Source organism: Lotus japonicus, chromosome 4 (genome assembly GCF_012489685.1).
Source record: "Lotus japonicus ecotype B-129 chromosome 4, LjGifu_v1.2".
Taxonomy (NCBI): Eukaryota; Viridiplantae; Streptophyta; class Magnoliopsida; order Fabales; family Fabaceae; genus Lotus; species Lotus japonicus.
Window position 1 is genome coordinate 295355 of NC_080044.1, and position 25196 is coordinate 320550.

At 35.9% G+C, this 25196-nt stretch overlaps 3 protein-coding genes and 1 non-coding gene across 4 annotated transcripts; 2 read left to right on the forward strand and 2 right to left on the reverse strand.

Moving 5' to 3' along the window:
- Positions 1–793: 793 nt before the first annotated feature.
- LOC130711746 (uncharacterized) lies at positions 794–5473 on the forward strand. The gene is made up of 8 exons (XM_057561466.1): positions 794–1537; positions 1626–1747; positions 2237–2303; positions 2555–2605; positions 3702–3754; positions 3860–4070; positions 4266–4436; positions 5157–5473. The coding sequence occupies exons 1-8, from the start codon at positions 869–871 to the stop codon at positions 5217–5219; spliced, it is 1407 nt and encodes a 468-aa protein (XP_057417449.1). The 5' UTR covers positions 794–868; the 3' UTR covers positions 5220–5473.
- Positions 5474–5665: 192 nt separating this feature from the next.
- LOC130711747 (NADPH-dependent pterin aldehyde reductase) lies at positions 5666–6876 on the reverse strand. The gene is made up of 2 exons (XM_057561467.1): positions 6158–6876; positions 5666–6074 (listed from the first exon to the last, which is right to left on the reverse strand). The coding sequence occupies exons 1-2, from the start codon at positions 6799–6801 to the stop codon at positions 6005–6007; spliced, it is 714 nt and encodes a 237-aa protein (XP_057417450.1). The 5' UTR covers positions 6802–6876; the 3' UTR covers positions 5666–6004.
- A 4352-nt stretch (positions 6877–11228) lies between these two features.
- TRNAV-AAC (transfer RNA valine (anticodon AAC)) lies at positions 11229–11302 on the reverse strand. The gene has a single exon. It is a non-coding gene; the product is annotated as a tRNA-Val (tRNA).
- Positions 11303–11391: 89 nt separating this feature from the next.
- Positions 11392–24737, forward strand: LOC130710837 (mitotic spindle checkpoint protein MAD1). Its single transcript, XM_057560210.1, has 15 exons — positions 11392–11601; positions 11700–11960; positions 12090–12287; positions 12386–12478; positions 12678–12794; positions 14056–14303; positions 14817–14988; positions 16275–16373; positions 16460–16663; positions 21230–21392; positions 22101–22191; positions 22282–22351; positions 23395–23523; positions 23774–23812; positions 24321–24737. The coding sequence occupies exons 1-15, from the start codon at positions 11434–11436 to the stop codon at positions 24408–24410; spliced, it is 2142 nt and encodes a 713-aa protein (XP_057416193.1). The 5' UTR covers positions 11392–11433; the 3' UTR covers positions 24411–24737.
- The last annotated feature ends 459 nt before the right edge of the window (positions 24738–25196 follow it).

Here is a 25196-nt window from a genome sequence, read left to right on the forward strand (position 1 = left end):
TTTATTAAAAGAATTATATATATATAATTAAATTTCTTCATTTCCCCATTTAAATATTTGAAAATTTAAATTTGACTAACACATGATAAATTGATGAAGACTTTATAAAAAAATTACACTTTCATTGCATAATAATTAATCTCTTATTTTTATTTCAAAATTTGAAGAGTTTCTATTTCAAGGGATTGAGATCTCAATAATGCCTCATTTCATGTCACAACCAATGAAAATATAATATGTGAGTTAAAAATATATGGATATACATTTATAATGTTATTGGTACTTTTTTAATTGAGATGGTAAAATTTCATTAGTATGCCACAAAATAAGATAATATTTTTATTTTTTTGACATATGTCCCAACTTAGTTGGAAAACGGTTGCATGAGCCAACAAATGTATTTTTCAAAATTCATAACTTGTACTTCCATCCATATTCCATTCTATGGTAAATACTCACTTTGGTTCTTGAATGTATCACTCGCTGTCAATTTCGTCCCTAAATTTTAAAAATCTATTATGCCGTTCCTGAAAGTGGAAGACGCCAGTCAAGTTAGTCCATATGTCAGTTTTAGTCAACTAACGAAGATGACGTAGCTGTTAAATGTTGACATAACAAACGTTAGACAAATTAGTCACTGAACATGACAAACGTTTGCAATTTAGTCCCTACTAAAAATCACCAATTTTACAAAAATGGGTTTTAGATTGTGTGATTGAATTGACAAATTACTTGTTTTGTAATAAGATTGGAGCATTTTTTGAGATAGGAAGTGTGAAGAAGTGAGCGATGAATATTATGGAAGCAGAGGTTTGCATAAGTTTGCAACGTGGCAAAGGAGCGTCCCTCCCTTCCCAAAGATATTGGGATGGCAGCAGCAGTGACAGTGAGATGGACATCGCCGTTTGTGGGTCGCAGGGAGAGGGAGACGCCGCCATTCATCGTCAAGAAGGAGAAGCCAACTGCAGTTGCATCTAGAATCAACGCGCTGTTTTGGGGATCTGGGAATGCGAATAATGGGAATAGAAACTCCATCTCATTCTCAACAACACACCAACACCAATTCACTTTCACTTTGAATTCAACTTCAACAAATTCCAAAGTGATAACAGTTTCATTTGTTTCTTCAATCTCTGAGGTTCCGGCCACACAATGGGATGCTTGTGCTCTCGATGCTACTGGTCCTGAAAAGTTCAATCCATTCCTCTCCCATGCTTTCTTCTCAACCTTAGAGGATTCTGGTTGTGCAGTCAAGGAAACTGGTTGGAAGCCACACCACATCGTTGCTAAGGATGAAACCAACAACATCCTCGCTGTTGTCCCACTCTACCTTAAAACCCATTCTTATGGTGAATTTGTTTTTGATCATTCTTGGGCTAATGCATACTATTCTTATGGTTCTGCTTATTACCCAAAGTTACAATCTTGTGTACCCTTCACACCTGTAACCGGTCCAAGGATCTTACTTCGCAACACCTCTTTCAAAGATCATGTTTTTGATATCATAGTCTCTGCGATGAAAGATCTCACTGCCAAGGTACCATTTTCATTTTACTTTACTTTACTGTCTCATCTCTTCCCTAAAATTTAAATCTAATCTCACTTCATGTCTTGTCTTTTCACAGTCTCAGCTTTCATCACTACATGTTACTTTTCCCTCTGAAACTGAGTGGCACAAATTCGCTCAAAAAGGTTTCCTGCCCAGGATTGGAATGCAGTACCACTGGAAAAACCGTAACTACAAAAAGTTAGTCATATCTTCAATTACCTACCAATACCATGCATCTTTTGTGTTACATTCAAATAGTTGCTGCTACTTGCTTCACTTTTCTAGCATCTCTTTTATTGCTGCTGGGATGAGGCTGTGAGGAATCATTTAATGGAAATTCAAATCTTATGTATGATTTTTTTTGTTAGGTAGAATTGAGTTTTCCCCCTAATTGACAAACCATTCCTACAAGAGATGCTTGCTAGCAAGCAGTGTCAAATTAGTTGATTAACAATTGTATAATGACGAGGCTAAGCATCATGAAACATTGGCTTTTTACTTATAGAGTCTTCTATTATGCATGTAGTCATGCGATTGATAACAATACTCATTTGCTTTCTTTATCTGTTTGGTAGATTATAATGTGAAGCCTATAATACCATAATGCAGCAGCTCATATGATCTGTAATTGTTCTTCTTATTCTTTTTCTGTTTGTCATGTATGTCCTAATCCTTTTATGCTTCCAGTTTTGATGAGTTCCTGATGGACATGAAGCAAAGTAAAAGAAAAAATATACGTCAAGAGCGCAAAAAGGTTGGTATGTTTATTCATACATGCAGATGTTTTCAACTGGCCATAGAGTTATATCCAGTGTTCTTTTTTCTTTCTATTTGTCAATAATTGGTTTTATCCTTCATCAATTTGTGATAGCATAATCAAAATTTATTACAACAGTGCTTTCTTTTCTTTGTGCACTCGTCAAATGATTCCGGATTTTAAGTGTCACCAATGCAGTTGACCTCACAGTTTTATCCCCACTAATCACTTGATTTCTTTATCTGCAGATTGGAGAGCAGAACTTGATTATGAAACGGCTCCGGGGTTATGAAATAAAGGTTCTTTGCATTTGCATTTACTTTGTATCCTCCTGACGATTTAATTGCATAATATACAGTGGAATTTATCTTTCTATAATATAGGATATGCATGGAGAAGACAAACTTGACTAGACAGAGGAGATAGAGTATAGTCAAATATTTAGAGGTAGAGAAAGGCCTAGAAAAACTATAAGTTAAACTATTAAGAGAGATTTAGTATTAGAATGAGAGAGGGTGGGTAGAGAAAGAGAAGAAATATGTTAGACCGCTGGTGTCTACAATTGAGTGTGTGATTGCGTGTTTGAATTGAATCAGCACTGTCATAATTGATTTTGACAAAATTGATCATGGTAAAAAGAAGTTAAAATTATGTTTGGATACATTTATGACAAAAATGATTCATGTTGGGTAATATTATAAATCCAGTGTAAAATCCCACAATAGATTATGTCCACCACAGAAGCTAGACTTTGTACCTTCATCCCAGAATGATTTTAACTACCATCTAAGAAAATAATTGTCTTGAAGTGAATACCCTAACTAACTACAACAGACTAATAGAGTTGCAATATTCTACATTGGGTACATTGTGTTCATGTTATTCAATACTCCCCCTCAAGCTTAATTGTGACGTGAAGGGAGATCATTCACATTGAGCTTCCTGCGAAGATCAAGGAACCGACAGTAGGACAGGGGCTTAGTGAGAGCATCTGCGAGCTGAGACTCAGAAAAAATGTGTTGCACTCAGTTGCTTGCAAGGACATTTGAACAGGTAAATATGTGGAGTAGATAATGAGAGTGGTCACGACGACTAGATACAAAACCAACTTATTAGAGTGTCGACCTAAGCCTTTCAAACTAGGCTCAGGGTTCTTGTTTCCGGCCATAGATTATTGGAGTTTTTTAGGCTTCTAGCTGGGCAGGGGATATTTTTTCGCTGAGGAGCTCAGCCTCTGGACTTTCTTTTATCTCTGTAACAGCTCTTGGAACTCTTTTAATTGAATAATAGTCTTTTAAATCAAAATTCTATTCTGAGTTCTTATCAGAAAACTTCTAGGTTTTGATTCTTTTATGCAACCTAATAACTTAAAGTGATGCATTTTTTAATTGGTAGGCAAGGCACTGGGATTCCTTCTACAGTTTTTACAGGAACACAACTGATAACAAGTATGTTATCCTAATTGAACCATCATATTGTGACAAGAATTTTATTTGATGATAAGGGAATAGTTGTAGTTTCTATATTTAGAATGGCTGTTTGTCTATTGACAGATGGGGTACTCCTTACCTGACAAGGGATTTTTTTCATGAGATGGGGTCAAAAATGGGAGATCAGGTACTGCTTGTTGTTGCTCAAGAAGATGATGAACTTGTTGCAGGTGCCCTAAATCTTATTGGAGGAGATACTTTGTTTGGACGCCTATGGGGTTGTCGGCCACAAACCTACTATCCAAGTTTGCATTTTGAAGCATGTTATTACCAGGTTCACACTCATCATTATTTTTTTTAAGTTTAGATGACTATTTCCATTTTTGCTAGGTTTTGGATTTATGGTTGGAGAGAATAACTTAAGAAAAAGGAAGAGAATAATTCAATCTCTTTTCTATAATCTGCATAAAAGATCTCTTATTTAGTCGAGATAAACATTATATATTTATGGTTTGTCTTGATATCATAGGCAATTGAAGCAGCTATTGAACTCAACCTTAAAACAGTAGAAGCTGGAGCTCAGGGTGAACATAAGATTCAGCGTGGATATCTTCCTGTGACAACATATAGCTGCCATTACCTTATTGATGACGAATTTAGGAATGCTATCGAAGATTTTTTGCTTCGTGAATCTTCTCAGGTATGATGAATTGTCAGCAATAGTAAATTCTTTGTACATGCGCCAAAGATTTATACTTCGTTCCTCATCCTTCTATGGTCACTCTTGTGCTAATATCAATTGTAAATCATTTTTTATCATCAAATAGATATATTACTTGGCAATCATATGTAATGTTGTTGTAAAACACGCTATTTTATCTAGTAGGATTACTCCGTAATCATGAAGGGTTTTGATTCATTAACACTCCTCTTTCTCTTCCATCTCATTTACACTCAATTTCTCTTCTTATCTTTCTCATCTTTTCATATCATATCACCTACCATATTTCTCATTTCTTCATTATCTTCATTGGTGTAAGTGTGAGTTGAGTGTGAATAAACACTTATTCAATCATTAAAGCCAAGCTGCAATAAGTTTTTATTCACACTCAAACAACACTAGAGAGAAAAAGAAATGAGAGAGGTATAATATGTGGTCTGCTAGGGAAAGAAGAGATAGGAAGAGAAAGTGGGTGGAAAAGAGATGGTAGAGAAATAGAGGTGTGGATATTTCTAAGTACTAGGATGTGTTGCTCTTGTTTGTGAAAAAGGCGGGGAGTCTTAAAATATAGGTAGGGTCATATCCTTCCATCTTTGAAGGATTTTCACTGTTAAGCATTTTCCTTTTCTCGACATTATTGCCATCCATGTTCATACTATTCTTAAATGGTTTACATATTGTAATATTTTCTGTCTACAGATGAAGCTTGTTATGAAACTCTTGCGTGATTCTGGTCCCTTTAAGGAGGGTGTCGTGTTCTGACCCAAAAAGAGGAGGGTGCCCTGTAGAAAATAAACAGTGCCATGGTTTTAATTTTTGCTTGTAAATATATATGGTTTTATTTTGTAATTATCAATAATTCCTAGTAATGTATGTACTAGTTGCATAGTAAATCAAAAGCTAAAGATATATACTATCAAAATAAGGTAATTGCTAACTAATATTCTTACGAGACTAGTTATTAGAGCATAGTTATGACCTTATAATGTTAAAATTGTGTATGCGTCTATTTTATAAATGTTGATATATCTTAACAAGATCCTGTCTATTTAATACCATTGAAAAAGAAAAGAGAACAGAAGTGATTAAAATAAGTCGGCCAAGAATGATTTCATAAAAGGGGTATGATGTAGGTCCTAAATAAAAGAAGACTAGATTAGATTTGTAATGTAGACAAATCATACTCCAAGAATGAAAGAGAAGAAGAATATCCAAAAAAATTAGTTTTTTTTTTTTTTATAGTTACATGTTGGGGAGAAGCCCTGGATAAAACTAAGCAATAGGCTCAGCCTGCAAAGGAGACAAATCATGTCCTACATCAATAGTGAGCAAATTAACACTTGTAAGAGCTATGAGCAAACTTGAAGCTCAGCTAGATGGGGGTTGGAGTTGTTGTGTGCAGTCTACAAAACTGTAACTGAGTGAATACTAATTAAATTACAATCATATCATATATCTCACTAATGACAATACTCAATCATTGATAGAATTAAAAAAATTGGTTGATTGGAATGGAGAGGTTGGTTGGTCACGTCCTGTGTATATTCTCAGACAGTGAGAGATGCACCATTGTCAGCTGGTGTGAGATTGAGGATCATGGTTGCCGCCTTCAAAGCCCTGTAAGTAAACAAGTGAGTGAGTGAGTGTAATAGAATATGAATGAGTATATGATATCAGCATAGTCATAATACTCATAATACCATGATTCAGGTGATTGATAGTGTGCAGCAGAAGCACCAAAACAGGAAGCAAGCATATCAGTGTTGATGACACCTGGATTAAGAGCCACAATTGCCATTCCTTCCGGCAACTCTTTTGCGACCGATCTGGTCAATCCTTCAATCGCCCATTTTGATGCACAGTAAGGAGCAACCAGTGCTGCACCAGACCTTCCCCATCCAGAAGACATGTTGACAATGACACCTTGCTTGTTTGCAAGCATGAGAGGGATAAAGTGTCGCAACACATTGGCAGTCCCTTTGACATTGGTATCCATCACCGAATCAAACTCCGCCACCGGAACTTCCCATAGATTGTTGTTCTTGTTTATGGTTCCTGCACCGTTGACGATGACATCTGGAACAATCTTCTTCTCTTTTACAATTCGTGCGAGATCTTCAACACTGTCGTTGGATTTGACATCGACGTTGAGGAACAAGTGATTGGGATTAGAGGGAGAGAGTTGGGATTGAAGAGAAGAGAGCATATCCTCAGAACGGGAACATCCGATGACAGTGTGACCTCGATTCGCCAATTCAATCGCCAAGGCTCTTCCAAGACCTTTGCTTACTCCGGTTATCATCACCCTTCGACCTCCTCCACTTGCTTCCCCATTTCTCCCCATTCAGCCTTAACCAGTTAACCTAACCCCTTTTCTTTTCTTTTCTTTTCTTTTCTTTTCTTCTCTCTTTTCTCCCTCACTCTTCCTATTACATATGACGACCCCATGGCTTCTAAAAAAATAATTATATTTTACTTTTTTAATCTTATTCTATATGAACAATTATTTTTTATGAACAATTATTTCACGAAAAATCATATTATATTCTGTTTATTTTTTTTATAATTTACTCCATATAATAATACTCATGGTTATTAAAACCGGACCGGACCGGCCGGTTCGACCGTTACAACCGGGAACCGGACCAGTGACCGGTCCAAAACAACTAGATAACCGGAGGGAAGAAAAACCGGGTGCAAACCGGGAAAACCAGGAAAGAACCGTTCGAACCGGTAAAAACCGGCGGTTCAAGTGGTTCAGGCGGTTCTTTCAAAAAACGCTTTTGTTAATTTTTTTTGCCTAATGGGAACAGTGGGAACGAAGAAAAAAAAAACAAAGGACAAGTTGAAAAAGAGAGACAGAGAAAGAGGGAAGAAGAAAGGTGAGCTTGAATGGCCATTGAGAGAATTAGAGGCAAGCCATAATGACACTCAGATGCAGGTGAAACGAGGAATTGAGAGTTGTAGAAGTTGCAGATGGAACTATGATGAATTGCTCAGCTTGAAAAGTGGCACAGCTTTGAGTACCACAGCCGTTTGATCTTTGAGGTGAGGAGAGAGAAGTAAGAATTTGGATATTGGATATGAAGTACTAAAAGAAAACCCTAATTTAGGTTTGGGCTTTGACAAATTAAGCCCATACCACTCAATAATTGTTTAGTTTTTTTTTAAGTAATAATTGTTTATTTGACTTATTGCATCTTTTAATGTAGTTACATATAATAAAACATCACGTTTTTTTGAAATGATAATTAAACATCACGTTACTGCCAAAATAATGGCTCCTTGGGCTCTATATTTTTTCCAGCTCTTATTATTTTATTAACGTTTTTATGATCTGATGCAATTTTTCATAAAAAGTCATACTTTTTTTTAAGTATGAAAAGCCATACTCTTAATATTAAATCATGGCACATAGATATTAAGTATTTGATAGTCCTTTTTTTTCCCTATACTTGAAAAAATATTGACTTTTTCTATTCAATATTACCTTATATATTGTATATTTATTTTAAAATATTATTATATAATTGATAGCGGTAGTACCGGTCAGACCACGGTTCGATTACGGTTGAACCAATGAACCTTGAACCAGTGCCCTCACCGGTTTGATCACCGGTCCGGTTCTGATAACCTTGATAATACTTGACTTATATATCTAAATGTATTATCATCAAACGTGTAGGTCAACTAACACAAGTTGTTCTAACCTAAGCACAAGTCTCGAATTTAAGCTCTATTATTATACATGTGTTAAGTACTTGATTCAAATAGTTATTCCGCCTATAGTGGTCCTACTAGACTTATCCATTGTTTTGTACTAACATTAATACATTATGTTGTATAAGCTTATTCGTGAATCAACTCTTATAATTAAAGTGATAGGTTATTTAATCAACCCTATAAATAATCGATTATGCATAATTGAGAGTGTGATGTATTATTTATAAGGTACATAAAAATACATAAATTTCCACCACCATTGCCCCCTCCACCATCATCACCATCACCTTCTAACACCACCCCCACCACCTCCACCATCCTCAACCATCATCACCAATACATCTACCTACAGTCACAACCCATCACCAGAACTGCCACCACTACCGCCACAACCACCTTACTCCTCTACTGCCATCATTCAACATCACCACTGCCACCTCTACCGCCACAAGTTTCACAACCACCACCCTCCATCACCGCTCCTACCCATTACAACCATCTTCACCACCCACTAACACCACCATCATTTTTATATTATCTATCAATATTAATGTTTCACAAAACATAAGACTATATTAATATAAACAATATGATGTTATACAGTGTATGATCAAATTTTATATAAAATTACATTTTTATCAAACTTTATCATATCATACATAATACTATCAAACCATATACTATTAGGCTTATACTATACAACATATCACACATAATTTCTTTCCTCTCCCTCACTCATGAAGTAGCTTGTATTACATATGACATAGCTTCCAAACAAATAATTATATTTGAGTTTTTTAATATGTTTAATCTTATTCTTTATTCAAATCATTTCATGATTTTCTAAAATAAAGTATTTTAATATTAGTTATGAACTTGTTGTAAAATAATACTCCCTCCGGTCCTATTTATAAGCATGAAAGAGAAGAAAAATTTTGGTCTTTTTTATAAGAACCAAATGAAAGTTTGAGCTATATTAATTATTTTTTTCCAATGATGCCCTTATAATTCTAACTTGTAGAATGTGTCTCATTAATTATTCTCTCTCTTTCCCACTTTCCAACACGAATAACAAAGGGTAATTTTGGAAGTTTATTTTAATTCAAGACAAATTTAATACATTTTATCTAGTTTTACTACATTTCTTAAACTATGTGAATTTTTTTTTATTGCTTATAAATAGGACCGAAAAGAGTATTTTATTTTATAATTTATTTCATATGATGTTTTTTTCTTCGAGAGGATAACAATAAGAGGGAAACCAGGCAACTAAGGCACAATTAGGGAATCTTTCAACAACATTAATTTTGGTCGATGCTTGACTTATATATTCAATTTTATTTAATATTTATTTTATTTAACATAATCTTAATTTATTTAAATAATACAAAATTTAGTTATTACATGTTTTTAAAGAAAAAATTCAGTTATTACATTAATTAATCAATACTTGAGTAAAAGTAATTGTGAAGTTCATGTTATTTTATATTTTCACTAAGAAAAAGTTATTTTTAGTGGGGTTTGTTTTACATTTAGTGGTAGCTTTCGTTGGCACATATCTCAACCGTCACTTTTCTAGGTGTCACAGGCATGTTTGTGGCGGCTTTTACTCAACTGCCAAATGTGAACTACTCGGTGAGATTAAGGAATGAAAACGCATAAGGGATAATGACTTGTCTCTTCCCCCCTTATGTTAGGGTTTGTCCTCCAAAATTTCTCTAACTAATTTTTTGTCGATGCTCTAACTCGTTATATATGCTTGCAACCCATTTATTATCCTTCCTAAAAGTCATGGTAAGGCTCATTTCTCAACCTAACATATGCTCAATACAAATCCATCCACCTGATTCAGTCTCCCAACTAACCAAACCACCATCCAACGAAAAAATCGACAACCCCAAACATACAATTCACTCTAGAAGTTCTTGTCATCATTTGATACAATTTGGGAATATTTTACATTTGAACACGATCTTACCCGACCAACGATCAACCTTAAAGAGATGGAGTGTAATTGAGAGACGTTTGAGATGTTTAGAAGTCCTAACTAATTCATAAGAACTTTTTAAAAGATTTTGCAAGATAAAGTTATAGATTCATACAAACATTATAGTCAACACCCTGTCATAATTAGTTAGTTATACTTAGTTAACGACATGTGCTCTATGCGCCAAAGATTTGTTACAGCTACGAATGTTGGGGTGGAGTCAGTGCGTGTTCATGTGGATGGTAGTTGGATTGATAATGGTAATAGAATATGAGCGGATGGAGCAATCCGGAACCATGATGGTAAGTGGATTTTTTGGCTTCTTTGGTAGCTTCAGGGAGGGTGATGCTTTTCATGTAGAATTGATTGTTGTTGATGTTGGTCTTACTCTTGCTTGAGACATGGGGTATCGTGATATTGTTTGTGCGTCTGACTGTAAGGATGTCGTGGATGTTCTGTTATGCATGACAGATGTTCAGACTTTCTGGTTGCACGATTAGATTAGAAAGGTAAGGAGCATGTTAACTCAGGATTAGAGTGCCTCCATTGTCTACGTTCCTAGTGAGAGGAATTTAGTCGCTAACGCCTTGGCTAGACAAACATTTCAAGAAGTAAGTCTGTTGCGCTTTTGAAAGTTCCCCACCTTCCAACTTGATTTAGTTGTTGTGTTAGGATGTTTTATATAGTCTTTTTCCCCCTTCTTTTAGCTTTCCAAAATTAACCAGAAAAAGTTAACCACATGTCGTGCACTCATTATTTATTCAAAAATCCATTATATGAGAAATATAAAATATTCTTGGATACTCTCTCCGTTCATTTATATAAGAGCCAAATTGAAATGCATTTTGATCATTTTTATAAGAATCAACTTGAAGTTGAAGCGCATTAATTATTTTTTGACAAATCCGTTTGTAGGAATGGTTGGTTTGTCATCCACCTTCTATAATGTTTTGTGACGGATACTATATGTTATTGCATATTCGTGACGGATTTGTTTTCGTCTCAAATATTTCCCGTTTCAAAAATCAAATCGGAATACAGTAAATATCACGAAAACGAAATGGCTTCGCCCGGGTTCGAACCGGAGACCTTCAGTGTGTTAGACTGACGTGATAACCAACTACACCACGAAACCTTGATGTGAGTGTTTCAGAAAATAAAATTAATATAATAGTAGTTCATTGAAGAAGTTGCGCCGTGTGGTTAGCTTTCAAGTTTCAATAAAATGATGTGGGAAACAACCCAGGGTGAGGGCGGCAAAGAAGAATGATACTGAGAACTCCTCCACCATCCAAGAGGCCACGCGCCGATGTCGATGCCGATCACCAGCTCGTCATCTACGAGGATCCACCGGAGTCTCTGCCGGTGGTGTCGGAGCCTCAGGAACCCTCCGTCTCCGAGCACATGCTCTGTACCTATCAGTGCCGCCAAATGGTTCGTGTCCTCATTGATTGATTCTTCTTCATTCCATTACATTACATTACATTACAATGTTGAACAGTTCGTTAAACCCTTGTCACGTTATTGCATAGGTCAAATCAGATTTCATAGATGCCCTAAACAAAGCTGAAAACCAAGTTCGTGATTATCACTCTAAATTCGAGATATTGAATGCCAATTTCCTCCAAGTTGAGTCTGAGCGGAAGAAATTTCTGGATAAATTCTTATATGCCGAGCAGGAACTCGCCGCTGCAAAAGGGCGCGAACAGGCACTCCAAGACCAACTTTTGAAGGAGGTCACTGAATGTCAAGAACGATTAAGAAAACAAATACAATTAAACAGTGAACTCGAGGTCTTTTTCTTTTTACTTTCTATTTACTTCTTCATGCTCACAAATAAACTTCTCTATAACAATATGCACATCTGCCTGCCTGGCGGCATTTTCAGACTGTGTTTTAACCCTTTTCCGTCTGGAATTTAGGTCAAGCTCAAAAATGAGATCAACCTTCGTATAAAATCCGACTCTCATGCTGCATCAGCAGAACAGAAAGCAACATCTTTAGAAAGAAAGCTAGGCAATCTCTCTGAGAGCATAGAGAGGGAAAAAAGGAGACTTCATGATGAACATTCACAACTGAAAAAGGATTCCAAGTTATCTATTTCTAGAATAACTGCGGATGTAAGTGGCTATACTTGTTTTTCATGGTTCAGATTTCAGACTAGTGGTCATTTACAGCTATGACTCATTGTTTACGTTATGTTATTCTCTTTTTGTAGCTTGAACAAATGGAATGCAAAGCAAATAATGCTGTCAGAGAAGCAGAGTTGCTAAAACACCAACTAGAACATCTTAAGGACCAATTCAATGAGGTTTGGATGTCTGCTTAGTTGATTTTTCCCCTTTATAGGTCCTTCAAGAACCTCTCAACAAACCTATTCTTATTCTGTGCTGTTAAATTTGATTTGATGTTAAGCCTCTAACACTCATGTTGTACTTGCTTTCATGTCATTTGCATATTCCCTTTCCAGGAGGGTTATGGTTGCATTACTTATTAGTTCCTATTTCCAGTGTTTGAACCAGAAGATTGAAGTTGAAAAAAAACTATCAACTTTAACATCTCAAGAAGTTGCTCCTACAGGGAATGATACTTTAGTTAAACAATTGCAACAGGAGCTTCAGCACTATGTAAGTTGGCTTTCTTTCTTTTTTCCTTGAATCTTGATACCTCTTTCTATTGTGATTGTTGTAGTTTGTTGAAGTTATTGATGACTTGATGTGTTGAGTAATTTTAGTTGTTACTTAAGTGGCATGATCATATATGGAGAGGAATGATGTCATTATTTTATTGAATGGTCTGGATGTATAAAGTGGAGGTTTGAGTAGGCATGGCTCCTGAATAGAGTCGTATTATTTTCTTAATAATTTTTTTGGGTTGTTTATGGGTTGGTGCCAAAAGTCATATTGGTGCATTTTTTATTTACATTTTATTGTCCTTTATTATCAAAATTTTCAGTAAGTGTAGTTTAATCTGACACCTGATGTTACAATGATACAGTTTGTTAATATGTCTGTAATGTTTTAACTTTTAAAAATGATTTTATTTTCTTTAAGGGTACACTGTCAGTGTCATATAAATGCTCTTGTTTGTACCCTTCCCTTTGCTGTAACTTGCTGTTATTTACAGAGAGCATATGTAAATAAAGCATTGTTGTAAAGGAGCTTGGTTTTAATTGGGCTGGTGTGTTTACCCAGTATTTTTATATAATTATGAGCTTATGACCAAAATTTAATTCATTCATGGACTTAAAAACGAATTTGACCTGAATGCTGCCTATGCTACAAACCTATAGTCTTGTTGTGAAGGATCTTGGTATCAATTGGGCTGTTGTTTTTGGGGTTCGTTGGTGTTTTTCTAACATTACGCATTTAGAATAAAGTTAAATTCATTTATGGTCTTAGAAACATATTTTGCCCGAGTGCTCCATCCTTATCAACCTAGAGTCTGAGCTATTAAAAGCTTGATCTGGCTATCTTCATGCATTTCTGTTAGTAATTTCATTAATGGCTTAGGTGGGGTTCATTTGATTATATGAACAGAAACACAGAAATTTTTGCTGAAGTGTGATTCTCAGTCCATATTGATGTGTGATGTGCATTATTTTTTATTCTTTGGAAGGATGCGGTATTTTGATTGATTCTCATATACATATTTCTCCTGCATTTTTATTCACGAGAGCTTCTTATTCTGTGCTTGGTGTCTTTCATTGTTTTGAGAGTTTTGATTCACAAACTTCTTTTTAATTTCAAATTATAAACACCCGATTAATAGTTTAATGAACTTCTACACTTTCTTGTGCACTAGGCAAGTTCTGGATGAGTTCTCACTGTAAACTTGTTTGCTTTTTTAAAGTTGAATTATCTATCCTGTTTACACTTGACATTTTAGGAATCTGAAGTAAGGGAAGCAAGAAAGCTAAGATCAAGTCATGAGAACCTTGAGCTTCTGAAGGAGAAATTATCGGAGGAAAAGGACCTCCGGGAAAGAGCAGAATCAGAGCTATCTAAATTACAGGATGTCCAGTCAAATATGAAAATGTTAGAGGATCAAATGTCATCGTGGAGATCGATGATTAAAAATATACCTGGTGTCTCATGTTTTGAGGACCTTTCTGATAAAATTGCAGCTTTACAGAAGTACGTGAGTTATGAGTAGCTAATGTTCTGTTTGCTTAGCTATTTTAACAAGTTTGAGTTGTCAGAGGCATTCTCTTGATTAGTCATCTGGATGATTTCTTTATATTTTATTATGATTTGAGACTGGATTTGAGCACCTTGAGGCCACGAAGAATTAGAGATGATATCCTGCTAGATTCCTTTTTAAATTTTTAGTCTCCAATGTTCATATGGCACTACATCATTTTTCAGGTATATAAATGACACTACTTTTCTGAACACGTTGATGGAGAGTATAACTTGTGCCTTGTATGTTCATCCGTTTGCAATATAATATGAATTTATGTTAATGCATGTGTTAGTATGCAAATGATGCACTGTGTGGATGTGTAAGACCTAGGATATCTTCACATCGAGATTGCTTTTCAGTGGGTTTATTTTCGATGTAGCAAAAATAGAGATTGGTATGCTGCTTTACATAGTCAGTATGCACATCGTATTGTCTTTTGATCTTGATATCTTCTATCAATGCAGGGAGGTCATCAGTAGCACACAGAAGGAGGGCGATGGAACTGCTCACTTGAAACAACTGGAGGTGGCTCTGGATGCTGCTGAGTTTAAAAAACAAAATGCTGAAACTGAGGCTGCATTGTCTAAAGAGAAAGCAGAAGTATTAAAATCAGAGATTAAACAAATTGAATTAATGGTCAGTGTTTGATTACGAAGTTGATATCGCACTTGAATAATTACTGAACACTGGACTTATTCTCAACATACTTCATATCATACATTAGATCCATCGACATATTTCGAATTGCTGGATTTATTATCTACTATTCTTTATGCAAGGCTGGTATAGAACACTAAATTTATAGGTCAAAAGCAGCTTGGTGTGAATTAATGGATAAATCTTTGGCTTTCAGATATTTGGATGCCCCCAATTAAAAGTAGGATTCAGAAGGCATAGTTAAGTTATAGGGAGGAAGGAGTTTGCCAACTGGTGAATTTATGGTGTATGCAGAAACTGATTTAGATGCTAGGAGGAGGAGGAGATAGCTCAATGTCATGCCTAGAATGGACTTGTATCACATAATTCCTAGGAAAGATCCTATTGCTACTTAAAATCTTTTGATTTTCTTCTCTATTGATATTCCTCAACTCAGAATATACCAAGATGCATGTATCTTTTAATTGTAACCCTCACCAGGAAATTTATGTATCACTTAATCACACATCTTTTGTGATACATAGATACTGATGAGATTTCCTGCAGCCTTGGTCTTTTAGCTTCCTACTTCATGTGGAACTACGCTGATTACTTGCAAAGATATATTCAGTACTATTTGGGCAGTTGATGTTATCACAACTTTTGAATATTTATAAACAAAACATGCCTATGAAATGAAGCACATAGATATCAGTTTATGGCTTGATGGCTGTTGTCTTAAATGTATAAATTCTGGGATAGTAAGTATCAAAATCTCCATTTCTTCAGTTTCCTAATTTTTCAAGCTTGTTGGAGTTGTTGCATTTTACCCCTTCTATATTAGAGCTTTTAGCTTTGGTTTTTAAGGACTTAGTAAACTTATTACGCACTACATGCTAACATGGATGACTTTTTCCGTGCTGGTTATTATACATGACAACCATACTTGAGTCGAGACGTGTGTAAAAATATCACTTCCATTTAATTGGAAGTTTCCGAATTCATTTAAACTTCTTTCTAATTGCTCAGAGTATCTGGTTGTTTCTGGCAAGTAGTGTTCCTGGTCTTTTTATAATCCTGTTTATTCTTTTATTTTTTAAGAAGCTGGTTGTTGTTGGGGCACCAGCCGTCAAAACTTCTGGGCAATCTATTCATGATAGCTTTCTATAATTGCTGCATGACAGTGATAGTGACTGTGTAGAGTTACGTTCTGGAATCTCTAGTCATTTTTTTGCTATTAATTTCTGTTGTTTTCAAATTTCAATTAAATATTTATTATCATGCAGCTAGCTGCCGTTACTGAGGAAAGAAATAAATTAAGAAATGTTGCCAATTCGAAGAGCAGTGAAGCTGGTGATGAATCAAAATGTGCTAATCCTGTTCAGGTCACATTTCCCCCCTGTTTTTTATCATTTAACTCATCTTGTGATCTCTCAATGGTTTTTGCTTGTTGTTTGATTAATGCATGCAGGAACTTGAATCATCTCTTAGGAAGAAAGATGATTGTATTAAAGAACTAGAAAGTACCTTACATGAGCTGAGAGTGGTTAATAATCGTCAACATGAGGAAATAAAGTTACTTAATGAAAAGTTGCACAGTGAAGCAAGAAGAATAAAGTCATTGGAGAGGGAGAGTAACAGTCTCCGTTCAGAGATTTCACTGTTAGAGGCAAAGGTTGGTGTTGGGTAAATCCTTGCAGATACATACATAGATATTATTAACTGCTTTATTTTTATTGTGTTTCATGTGCTTAGAATCATCAAATTAAAGTCTCTTTTCTTAACATTACAGTGTTCAGTATGATCATTTGTGAGGGTTCTAAATTATATTTAGTGGGCCTATTGTGTTTGGACCTGAGTTTGATTTTATCCGTTTGCTTTTGTTATTTGCTTTGGTGTTGAGCTGCTTTTGTTATTTGAGTTGGGCTTTTGTGGGATCAGAGTCATTTGCTTAGTAGGGTTAAGTTTACTATAAATAGGAGTACTCTCCTCAGGTTAGAGTATGCTTTGAGTATTAGATTTGTAAAAGAGTTTCACCCTTGGAAGGGATTCTCCCTTGAATGAAGGTTCTCCTTCTTGTGAATCCATTAGGATTCTTTTTTCGTACCCCTCTCTTTTTTTTTGGTTACAAGAGGAAAGCACGTACCCCTCTCTTTATCTCTTCTTTCCTCTTGTTTACTTTCCAGTTTTAAATTTAAAAAATTACCAAAAGTTATTCTTATTTCTCGTCCTTTCCTTTGTGGTTGTTATTAGGGTTTCTAAATCCTAACAATAGGTCCGACCTGCTTTGTCTTCTCTAGCATCGCCACCCCCCCTTCGCTACCACATCCGCACGCCCTCCACCCCTGCTGTCGCTTGACCAGCCGCAGCCGCCCCACACTGGTAATGGTCGAAAACCCCCAGATCAGGATTGTCTGGCCAAGATCAGCCCTTTTCTGCCGGTTTCGCCCCCACCGGAGTTCTAACAGGCTCTGACGCGCCACCACTCCTGCGCATGAACCAATGCGCTGCCACTCTCCGCCGCGCTTCGAGGCACGTCCGGCAGCCTTTCCGGACGCCACTTGCACCGCTGCACTTACCTCCTTCTCATGTTTCCAGATCTGGCTTTATTTTGTCTTTATCAGATTTGTGGTGTTCAAGATCTGAGAAAGAAGACTCGGGTTGTTCTCTTTTATTTTTCAGTTCTTGGCCGTAACGGAAACTTGGAAGGCTACTGTTGGTGATATCAAAGGGGACACCGCTGATATCAAAGGGAGAATGGCAAGGATCGAGGCTACCATGTACCTGGTTTTGGAGCATTTTAAGAAAAAGGGTGAGAAAAAGAAAGTTAAAATTGAAATTGAAGAATATTCTTCTTTAACGGTGTCAACATGTTAGACCTCCAAATTGGAGAATATTGTCCCAGATTTTGAGGAAAAGAAGTTTAGCTTTGGAAGTTTGGGAGCTACTTTTGGAGTTAATACAAGCTATGTTAGTGGCCCAGCGAGCGCAAAGAGTTCTACACCTCCTTCTGACACATCTCAGGATTTTGAAGAAAGTGTGGAGGACCAAGACTTAAGCAGGCACTGGTTTACTGACTGAAGGTCTCAAAGAAGATGCTGCCAATATGCCCCACACCTCTAGTATTAAGCTTTTTGAAAGCACAGTCTCTATGGTTGATGCTCCGATGTCAATGAACATGAATGATGTTAAGAATGCAAAGTTTGGCAACGCAGGGTTTTCTGAACATCTAGGTACTCCATTATCACTCATTTTTGTGAACGAAGATGGACACTCGACGAGGAGGGGTGATCCTTCAATGCGCATGGAGCTATGGGTCCTCGCCATGTTGACCCAGTTGCCGTCTCCAGTTGCCTTCAGAACATGGACACTTGTGCACTTGCTGATTTGGCATTCACCCGGTTTGCTGCCTACAATGGGATCCTGGAGGAGATGATTTTGTCTTCTATGAAGGGTGCAATAGGAGAGAAAGGAAGATAAATGATAAAATTTTTGTTTTTTTTTTCTGAATAGAAGACTGATATTAAATGAAAAGGATAAACAGGAACTGAGAGGCTGGGTCCTCTTCAGAACCAAGGGGCTGGCTCCTCTTCAAGGGCTGGTTCCCTTTACAAAATCAAATACTTAATCCATGATTCTAACCTAAGGAGGGTACTCCTATTTATAATACCCTAATCCTAATAAGATAACTTAACCTCTAAGAAAATAAAAGAAGATATCCTACCCCAAATAAAAGATAACATCCTAAAATACAATATTAGTTCCTAAAACAAAAGATAGAATCCTAAATTAAATCCTAATATAATTAATCCTAACACTTGAGGACAAGGTTGAATGTTTTGAGGGCAGTATTGTTAGGGTTCTATATTATAATCAGTGGACCTGTTGTGTTTGGGTTTGAGTTTGATGCTATCCGTTTGCTTTTGTTATTTTCTTTGATATTGAGTTGCTTTGATTATTTGAGTTGGGCCTATGTTGGGCCAGAGTCATATTTTTAGTAGGTGTTGAACTTATAAGATTTACTCTTTTAGTTTATGAACAGAGGAATAGGAAGTGTTCTAATAACTGTTGATACTTCATTCATCATGGATTTAGAAGTACAATATTTATAGACTAGATTTCTAGAGGTTTCCTAGTCAACTACTAACTTTAAACAATAAAATCTATATAATAAAATCTAATCTTAACCTAATCTATCATAAAAATATAAAATCTAATCCTAACAAACCATATCCTAACAAATCGTCTCAACAAGAATACAAGATATATCCTTATAGATATTTCTATTAGATATCTCAACACCACCTCACACTAAAGCTTACTTAGCTTTAAGTTTGTTACAAATATCCTTTAGAAAAAGGAAAACTAATGAGGGTCTTGACTCTTGACGTATATTTGGATTGAATAGGTCAACCTTTCAAACTTATGCTAAATCCATGGGCAGGCAAGAGACAACTTTCCATGCTTGATCTGGCTGAGATTGATGCAAGTCAAAACTAATTCTTCTGGATTGTCGTAGGATCAGCTAAACCAGCAAACACAAGTAGACAACAAACTAGGGCGAAAAACCAGCTACAATACGCCCGAAAACAAAACAAGGCTGAAAGAACAGCAACCCATCAGCAACCACTCAAAAAAAAAACACTTGGGATTGATTGATTGATGGCTTCTGAGATAGACAATGGTGTCAACTCTGACACCGATAACTCTTGAAAACTCTAGAGCGGGCCAGCAGCGCTATCAGCAACTGAAGCTCTAAAACCACATAACCAGAAATCGAGACTGAAACTTATGGAGACGAAGGTCTGACAAGGGTGTCATCTTCAACACCTGGTGACTGCATAAACAGATCGGGGCACGCAAACTGAGAGCCTAACCCACAATGACCAGATCAGGGCTACGAGAAATGACAAAACCCGTAAGAACTACCGAAACACAGAAGACCCACTGACCAAAATGGGCTAAAGAAGAACGAGAGACCTCTAACACAGAAATTGGCCGCAAAAATGAAATCCTGGCTGAAAAACAAGCAAAACCAGATAAGTCATCAGCGGCTGCCGGTGGTGGCCAAGCGACGTAGATAGCTGACTGGTGGGTTTTGGTCGGCTGAAGGAGACGAGCCCAGTGATGTTGGCGGTGAGAACTTACTCTCACCGTAGACGGACAAAGAAGAGAAGAATCACCAAACTTTGTGGTGGTTTGTGGTTGTTCGTGGAGGCTCAGGTGGCCGTGAGACTAGCGGCGAGCGAGAGGCGAACACGGCAGTGGCAGTGGCAAACTATGACAGTGGCGGTTGATGGTGGTTGCTTTTAGTGAGTTAATCGAAACATTACAGAGTTCCAAATTTTGACCACTCTGATACCATGTTGAAATTATAGGATTTACTCTTTTAGTTTATTAAGAGGGAATAGGAAGTATTCTAAATAACTGTTGATACTTCATTGATGATTGATTCAGAAGTACAATGTTTATAGACTAGATTTCTAGAGGTTTCCTTGTCAACTACTAACTCTAAACAATAAAATCTATATAATAATATCTTATCTTATTCTAATCTATCATAATAAAATCATAACAATATAAAAGCTAGTCCTAACAAACCATGTCCTAACAAATAGTCTGAACAAGATATATCCTAAATTCTAATAGATGTTTCTTAATAGGTATCTCAACAGTTGGGTTAGTTTAATTATAGATAGGAGTACTCTCCTTAGGTTAGGGTATGATTTTAGTATTAAATCTCTAACTGTTAAGGGGCTTCACCTTTGGAAGGGATTCTCCCTTGAAAGAAGGTTCTCCTTCTTGTGAATTTATTAGGATTGTTTTTCGTATCCCTCTCTCTTGTTTATTTTCCATTTTTAAATATTAAAAAAATTACCAAAAATTATTCCTACTTCTTCCTTTCCTTTGTGGCTTTTCTAAATCCTAACAGCATTGGTATGGTTTACTTGTCATTTCTTGACCCATAATGAAGAATGATGAAAATACTTCTTTAGAATACCAAACTAGGGCTTCCTTGGAGCTTGCAGCTTCTATTTAACGTGTATATTTTCCAATGACCATCGCTTCTTATAAAGCACTGTAGTACGCTGACACATCATAGAATCTACATTTTTTTCATATCAAAATCCTCTTTATTTCTGATGTCTGTATTACTGCTAAACTGTTCGTTTGCACAAGCTGTCTTGTTTTGGTTTTCATTTCAGTTTGATAGTATACACACTGTTTTTAACTTCCATAGTTGGGTCATGGTGATTTTTCTGCTGCTAATACAAAAGTTCTGCGGATGGTGAATACACTTACTGTTGACAATGAAGCCAAACAAACTATAGAAGCTCTGCAAACTGAACTGCAGAAAACGAAAGAGAAACTAAAAGCTGTTGAAGAATTGAAGAGTCAGTCAGGTACGAAAACGGAACATTGTAATTACAGTGGATGTAAGGGTCTAAATGTTTTGTTTCAAAAAAGAGTTGGTAATACAGACAAGAGGGGGTTCACAAAGGAGAATAGTTTTAAGAATGATTTTTCTATATGTGGTATCAAGTGCTAAATGGAAGAGGATGATGCTCTATAATGTCTAGTTCTTTTGTTGCATTATCCTCATTTCCTTTTGCAGAACATACAACTATGGATTGGAATTCTTTTAGTGCTGGTATATCTTGTAGTTATAGTCTTATAGATGAAACTACAAAAAAAGTCATGACGTAGCATTCTGTTTTTGTTTCTCCAGTGAACACATTTACCAGTCACATTTTGCTTCTTTGCGAAGCCGGCTATCAACTTTCTGCTTTCTTACTGAAGAGTTTGTTCCCATTTATTAGACCAGTTAACATATTCTTGTTAACCACAATGTTCATTTTGTAATATTGAGGATTGAAGGCTCAATTTGAACTAACAACTAGTTAAATGTATTTTGCTGTTTATTCTATTAGTCTGACCTCCGTCCTTTCAGACTGACATCAACACAGTAATGAGATTTTTTCCTAAAACTGAAAGCATGTGCTAAGACTTAAGACCTTAGGGGTGGTCCAAGGCTTCCAGTATTGTCCAATTAAGCATTTAAAATAAAATGATCTAATTTATGGTTTTCCTGATCACTGCAAACTGCTCAGGAGAAGCTGGAAAGCTGGTAGATAGCTATATATCTGATAAGATATTGCAATTAAAAGAGCAAATCGCAACCCTCGAGAAGAGAGAAGAGAGGTGAGTGTATAACTTGCTACCCTTGATACATTATGTGTTTGTAGTTATCAAGATGATTTTGGAATAACAGAAATACTGAAACCTTGACAGATACAAGACCGTATTTGCTGATAGAATTTCAGTCTTCCGGAGGGCGTGCTGCGAGCTTTTTGGTTACAAGGTTGATATTTCCTGATCTAGTTTTACACTTTTACGCCATCTTTTTATTACTATTGTTTTTGTGAAAATTGAAAGTGCTTTAGTTACACCAAATGGTGTTCCTTTTATTCCATTTTTGAATGACCCGTACACCTTTGCTTTGAAAATTTTGTAGCATCCTGGTGGGGGTGTAATTCGGTATAGCCTATAGTTAAACATCACTGCTTTTTTTGTTTATTAATCACTATATTTTCAAGTAAAATTGTAGCATGCTTTGCAGGGGGATGGTTTCTATAACAAATTGCTTATAATTAACTTGGGTAATTCTGTATAAAAAACTAAGCCTTTGTGTCTGGATGAATCAATTCAAAATTTCAAGAAATTTAAAATTCTGGAGAAATTAATTTGGTGTATTTTTTTTTTGTCATTTACGAAATATTTTGTTTGGTAAATATATAAGAAATTGGATGAAGAGAATTTGATAGGTTGAAGGATGAGAGGAGGTTTGAGGGAGGGACTGTTAGAATTCCTTCTAAAACGGTGGAATTTCAATCCTCTACCCTATAAAACTATCTGGTATGTTCTAGGATCTCTTATTTGATATCCAAACAAAGTATTTTGGATGAAGTAATTTAAAATCCTATCAACAAATACATTACCTTATTAAAATTAATTTTCCAAAGACTCATTAAGGGAAAAACTCACTCACATTATAACTTTTCTCTGTAATTTGACATGTTATCCAATGGTTCTGCATATATGGTTTGTTATTTCCTCTCCAGGAAATTGTCTCTTGAGCATTTTCTGATTAAGTTTGTTAGGACCCAATTGCAAGGTATGGGACTTGAGTCCCACATTGGAAGTATGGGATTCTAATGTGGGGTTTATAAGGCCTTGGGCTCTCCAACTACAAGAGCTAGCTTTTGTGGTGTGGTTCTCCCAAGGTTCTTATCAAAGTTCTTTACGAACTGGAAAAAGTTGACAATTTTTCTGATAATTGATATTTTATTTATATTTCTTCTGACACTTGGAGTGCTTCTGTTGTTGTTCGTAACTATATTGTAGATTGTTATGGATGAACATCAACAGCCAAATGGAATCCCAGTGACACGATTTACCTTGCAGTCAATTTATGCACAAAGTGATGATGAGAAGCTTGAATTTGAATATGAATCAGGGAACACTAAAATTTTGGTAAGATGTTGTGTTTGATTTAACGTTGAGAGAGGAATGGTAGTTTTACTTTGTTCAGTTACACACTAAATTTCAGTTTGGGCACATCTTCAAGATTAAATGGTGATTTTCTTTTTAGCAGATAATTTTGGGATTCTGATAATCCAAAAAAGAAAAATCAGTGGAAATATGTTTTGAGGTTTTTTTGGTTTTTCACAAATGATGTCATGAAAAATGCTGAAATTTTTAATGTTATTTTTTTTAATAACAGGTAAATCATTATACATCTCAGCCTGAGGTATCTCGTCAGGTAAGGAAGTTCTAATCTTGTAAATTTTCCCCCATAAATGCATCCAATAAATATGTTTGCTCTTGAACTTCTATTTTATTTCTCTAATCTCAAGGATAAATTTGATTATGACTGTGTGTGGATGGGAGAGAAAGAGGGTTTGTTTGTGTAGTAGTTGTGGCTACTTCCTGCTTCTATGCATCAATACCTTCCTTGTATAGGAAGATACTTTGGTTTTAGCTGCAAGTATTTTCATTTTCCAGCAATATTTTGTTCCAGAAAAAACAAATTTTCTGTGTTGTATGTAGAAAAGGAAAACTGACATTTTTCAAATCCAAGCCATCCATCAGGAACCAATGTTGTTGAAAATATTTGATTATTAGATCCATTCAGCCAAGTGGGGATGAAACTATGTTACAACAACTTAAGATGGATTAAAAAGAAAAGAAACTAAAGACTTGTGTGGATTAAGAATTGCCATAATGCGTCGCTTGTTTCTTTTACTGAGTCATACCTTGTACATTCACAGGTTGAGATATTCATTCGGAAGATGAATTCAATTCCTGCTTTCACTGCCAACATAACGGTGGAGTCTTTCAATAGAAGAACCTTGTCTTGAATTCAACCTACTAGTGTAGGCTATAAAGTGTGCTGATGTTTCTTGTGGCAACTCTCAGTTAACTGTATATCATGCATCTTCAACATTGGTTCCTGATGGATGGCTTGGATTTGAAAAATGTCAGTTTTACAGACTTATACCGAGGTGTATATCGTTTTGTGAGGACTACATTTTTCTTGGTGTTTCGTCCTTTGGCCGTCTTTAATACTACACTTGGTTTTTCAAATTAACTGCTTGTTATGTATGTTTAATATCATTTTCTGAAGTTGTCATTATGCAGGGGTTTTCAATTCCAGTTAGAAAACCTATTTTAGTTTTGCATCTCAATTTTTTTCCTCACAATTTTTCGTAATCAAGTTTGGCACGGATGAACATTTGCATCAATTTAGTCGCCGTGAGAGAAAGTTGAGGCAAAATTTGATAGGAAGACTAATATTGAGACAAATTTCAATGAAATGTAGGATTAGACTGTAAAATGTGATTGATATATGAGGAATTAAATTGATGGTGATTTATCTAGATAGGATGAATTCCATAGTTTATTCTTGCGTTTTAGATTTATTGGGCTTAATGCTTTTGACCTGCATCAGCTCTTGGTATTCTTTGAAGCTCTATTCCCTTATAGTGGTAAGACTTACCGGCAACCTTGGGTGGTTTAAGCTTGCATGCCTGCCATTATTTGTGGTAATTTCATAATGGTCAATAAGTATATGATTGCATGAGGTATAGGGAAGGACCTAGATTAGTTCAGCCTAGCACTGCTTTTCCTTTTGACAAATTCAACCT

Excerpts from the sequence above, each read along its gene's own strand:
- LOC130711746 (XM_057561466.1), top strand. The coding sequence starts at position 869 with ATGGCAGCAGCAGTGACAGTGAGATGGACATCGCCGTTTGTGGGTCGC. Across the intron at positions 1,748-2,236 it reads AAAAACCGTAACTACAAAAA|TTTTGATGAGTTCCTGATGG; the intron begins GTTAGTCATATC and ends TTATGCTTCCAG. Across the intron at positions 2,304-2,554 it reads TACGTCAAGAGCGCAAAAAG|ATTGGAGAGCAGAACTTGAT; the intron begins GTTGGTATGTTT and ends CTTTATCTGCAG.
- LOC130711747 (XM_057561467.1), bottom strand. The coding sequence starts at position 6,801 with ATGGGGAGAAATGGGGAAGCAAGTGGAGGAGGTCGAAGGGTGATGATA. Across the intron at positions 6,075-6,157 it reads TATCAATCACCTGAATCATG|GGCTTTGAAGGCGGCAACCA; the intron begins GTATTATGAGTA and ends GTTTACTTACAG.
- LOC130710837 (XM_057560210.1), top strand. The coding sequence starts at position 11,434 with ATGATACTGAGAACTCCTCCACCATCCAAGAGGCCACGCGCCGATGTC. Across the intron at positions 11,602-11,699 it reads CCTATCAGTGCCGCCAAATG|GTCAAATCAGATTTCATAGA; the intron begins GTTCGTGTCCTC and ends GTTATTGCATAG. Across the intron at positions 16,664-21,229 it reads TTTCACTGTTAGAGGCAAAG|TTGGGTCATGGTGATTTTTC; the intron begins GTTGGTGTTGGG and ends TAACTTCCATAG.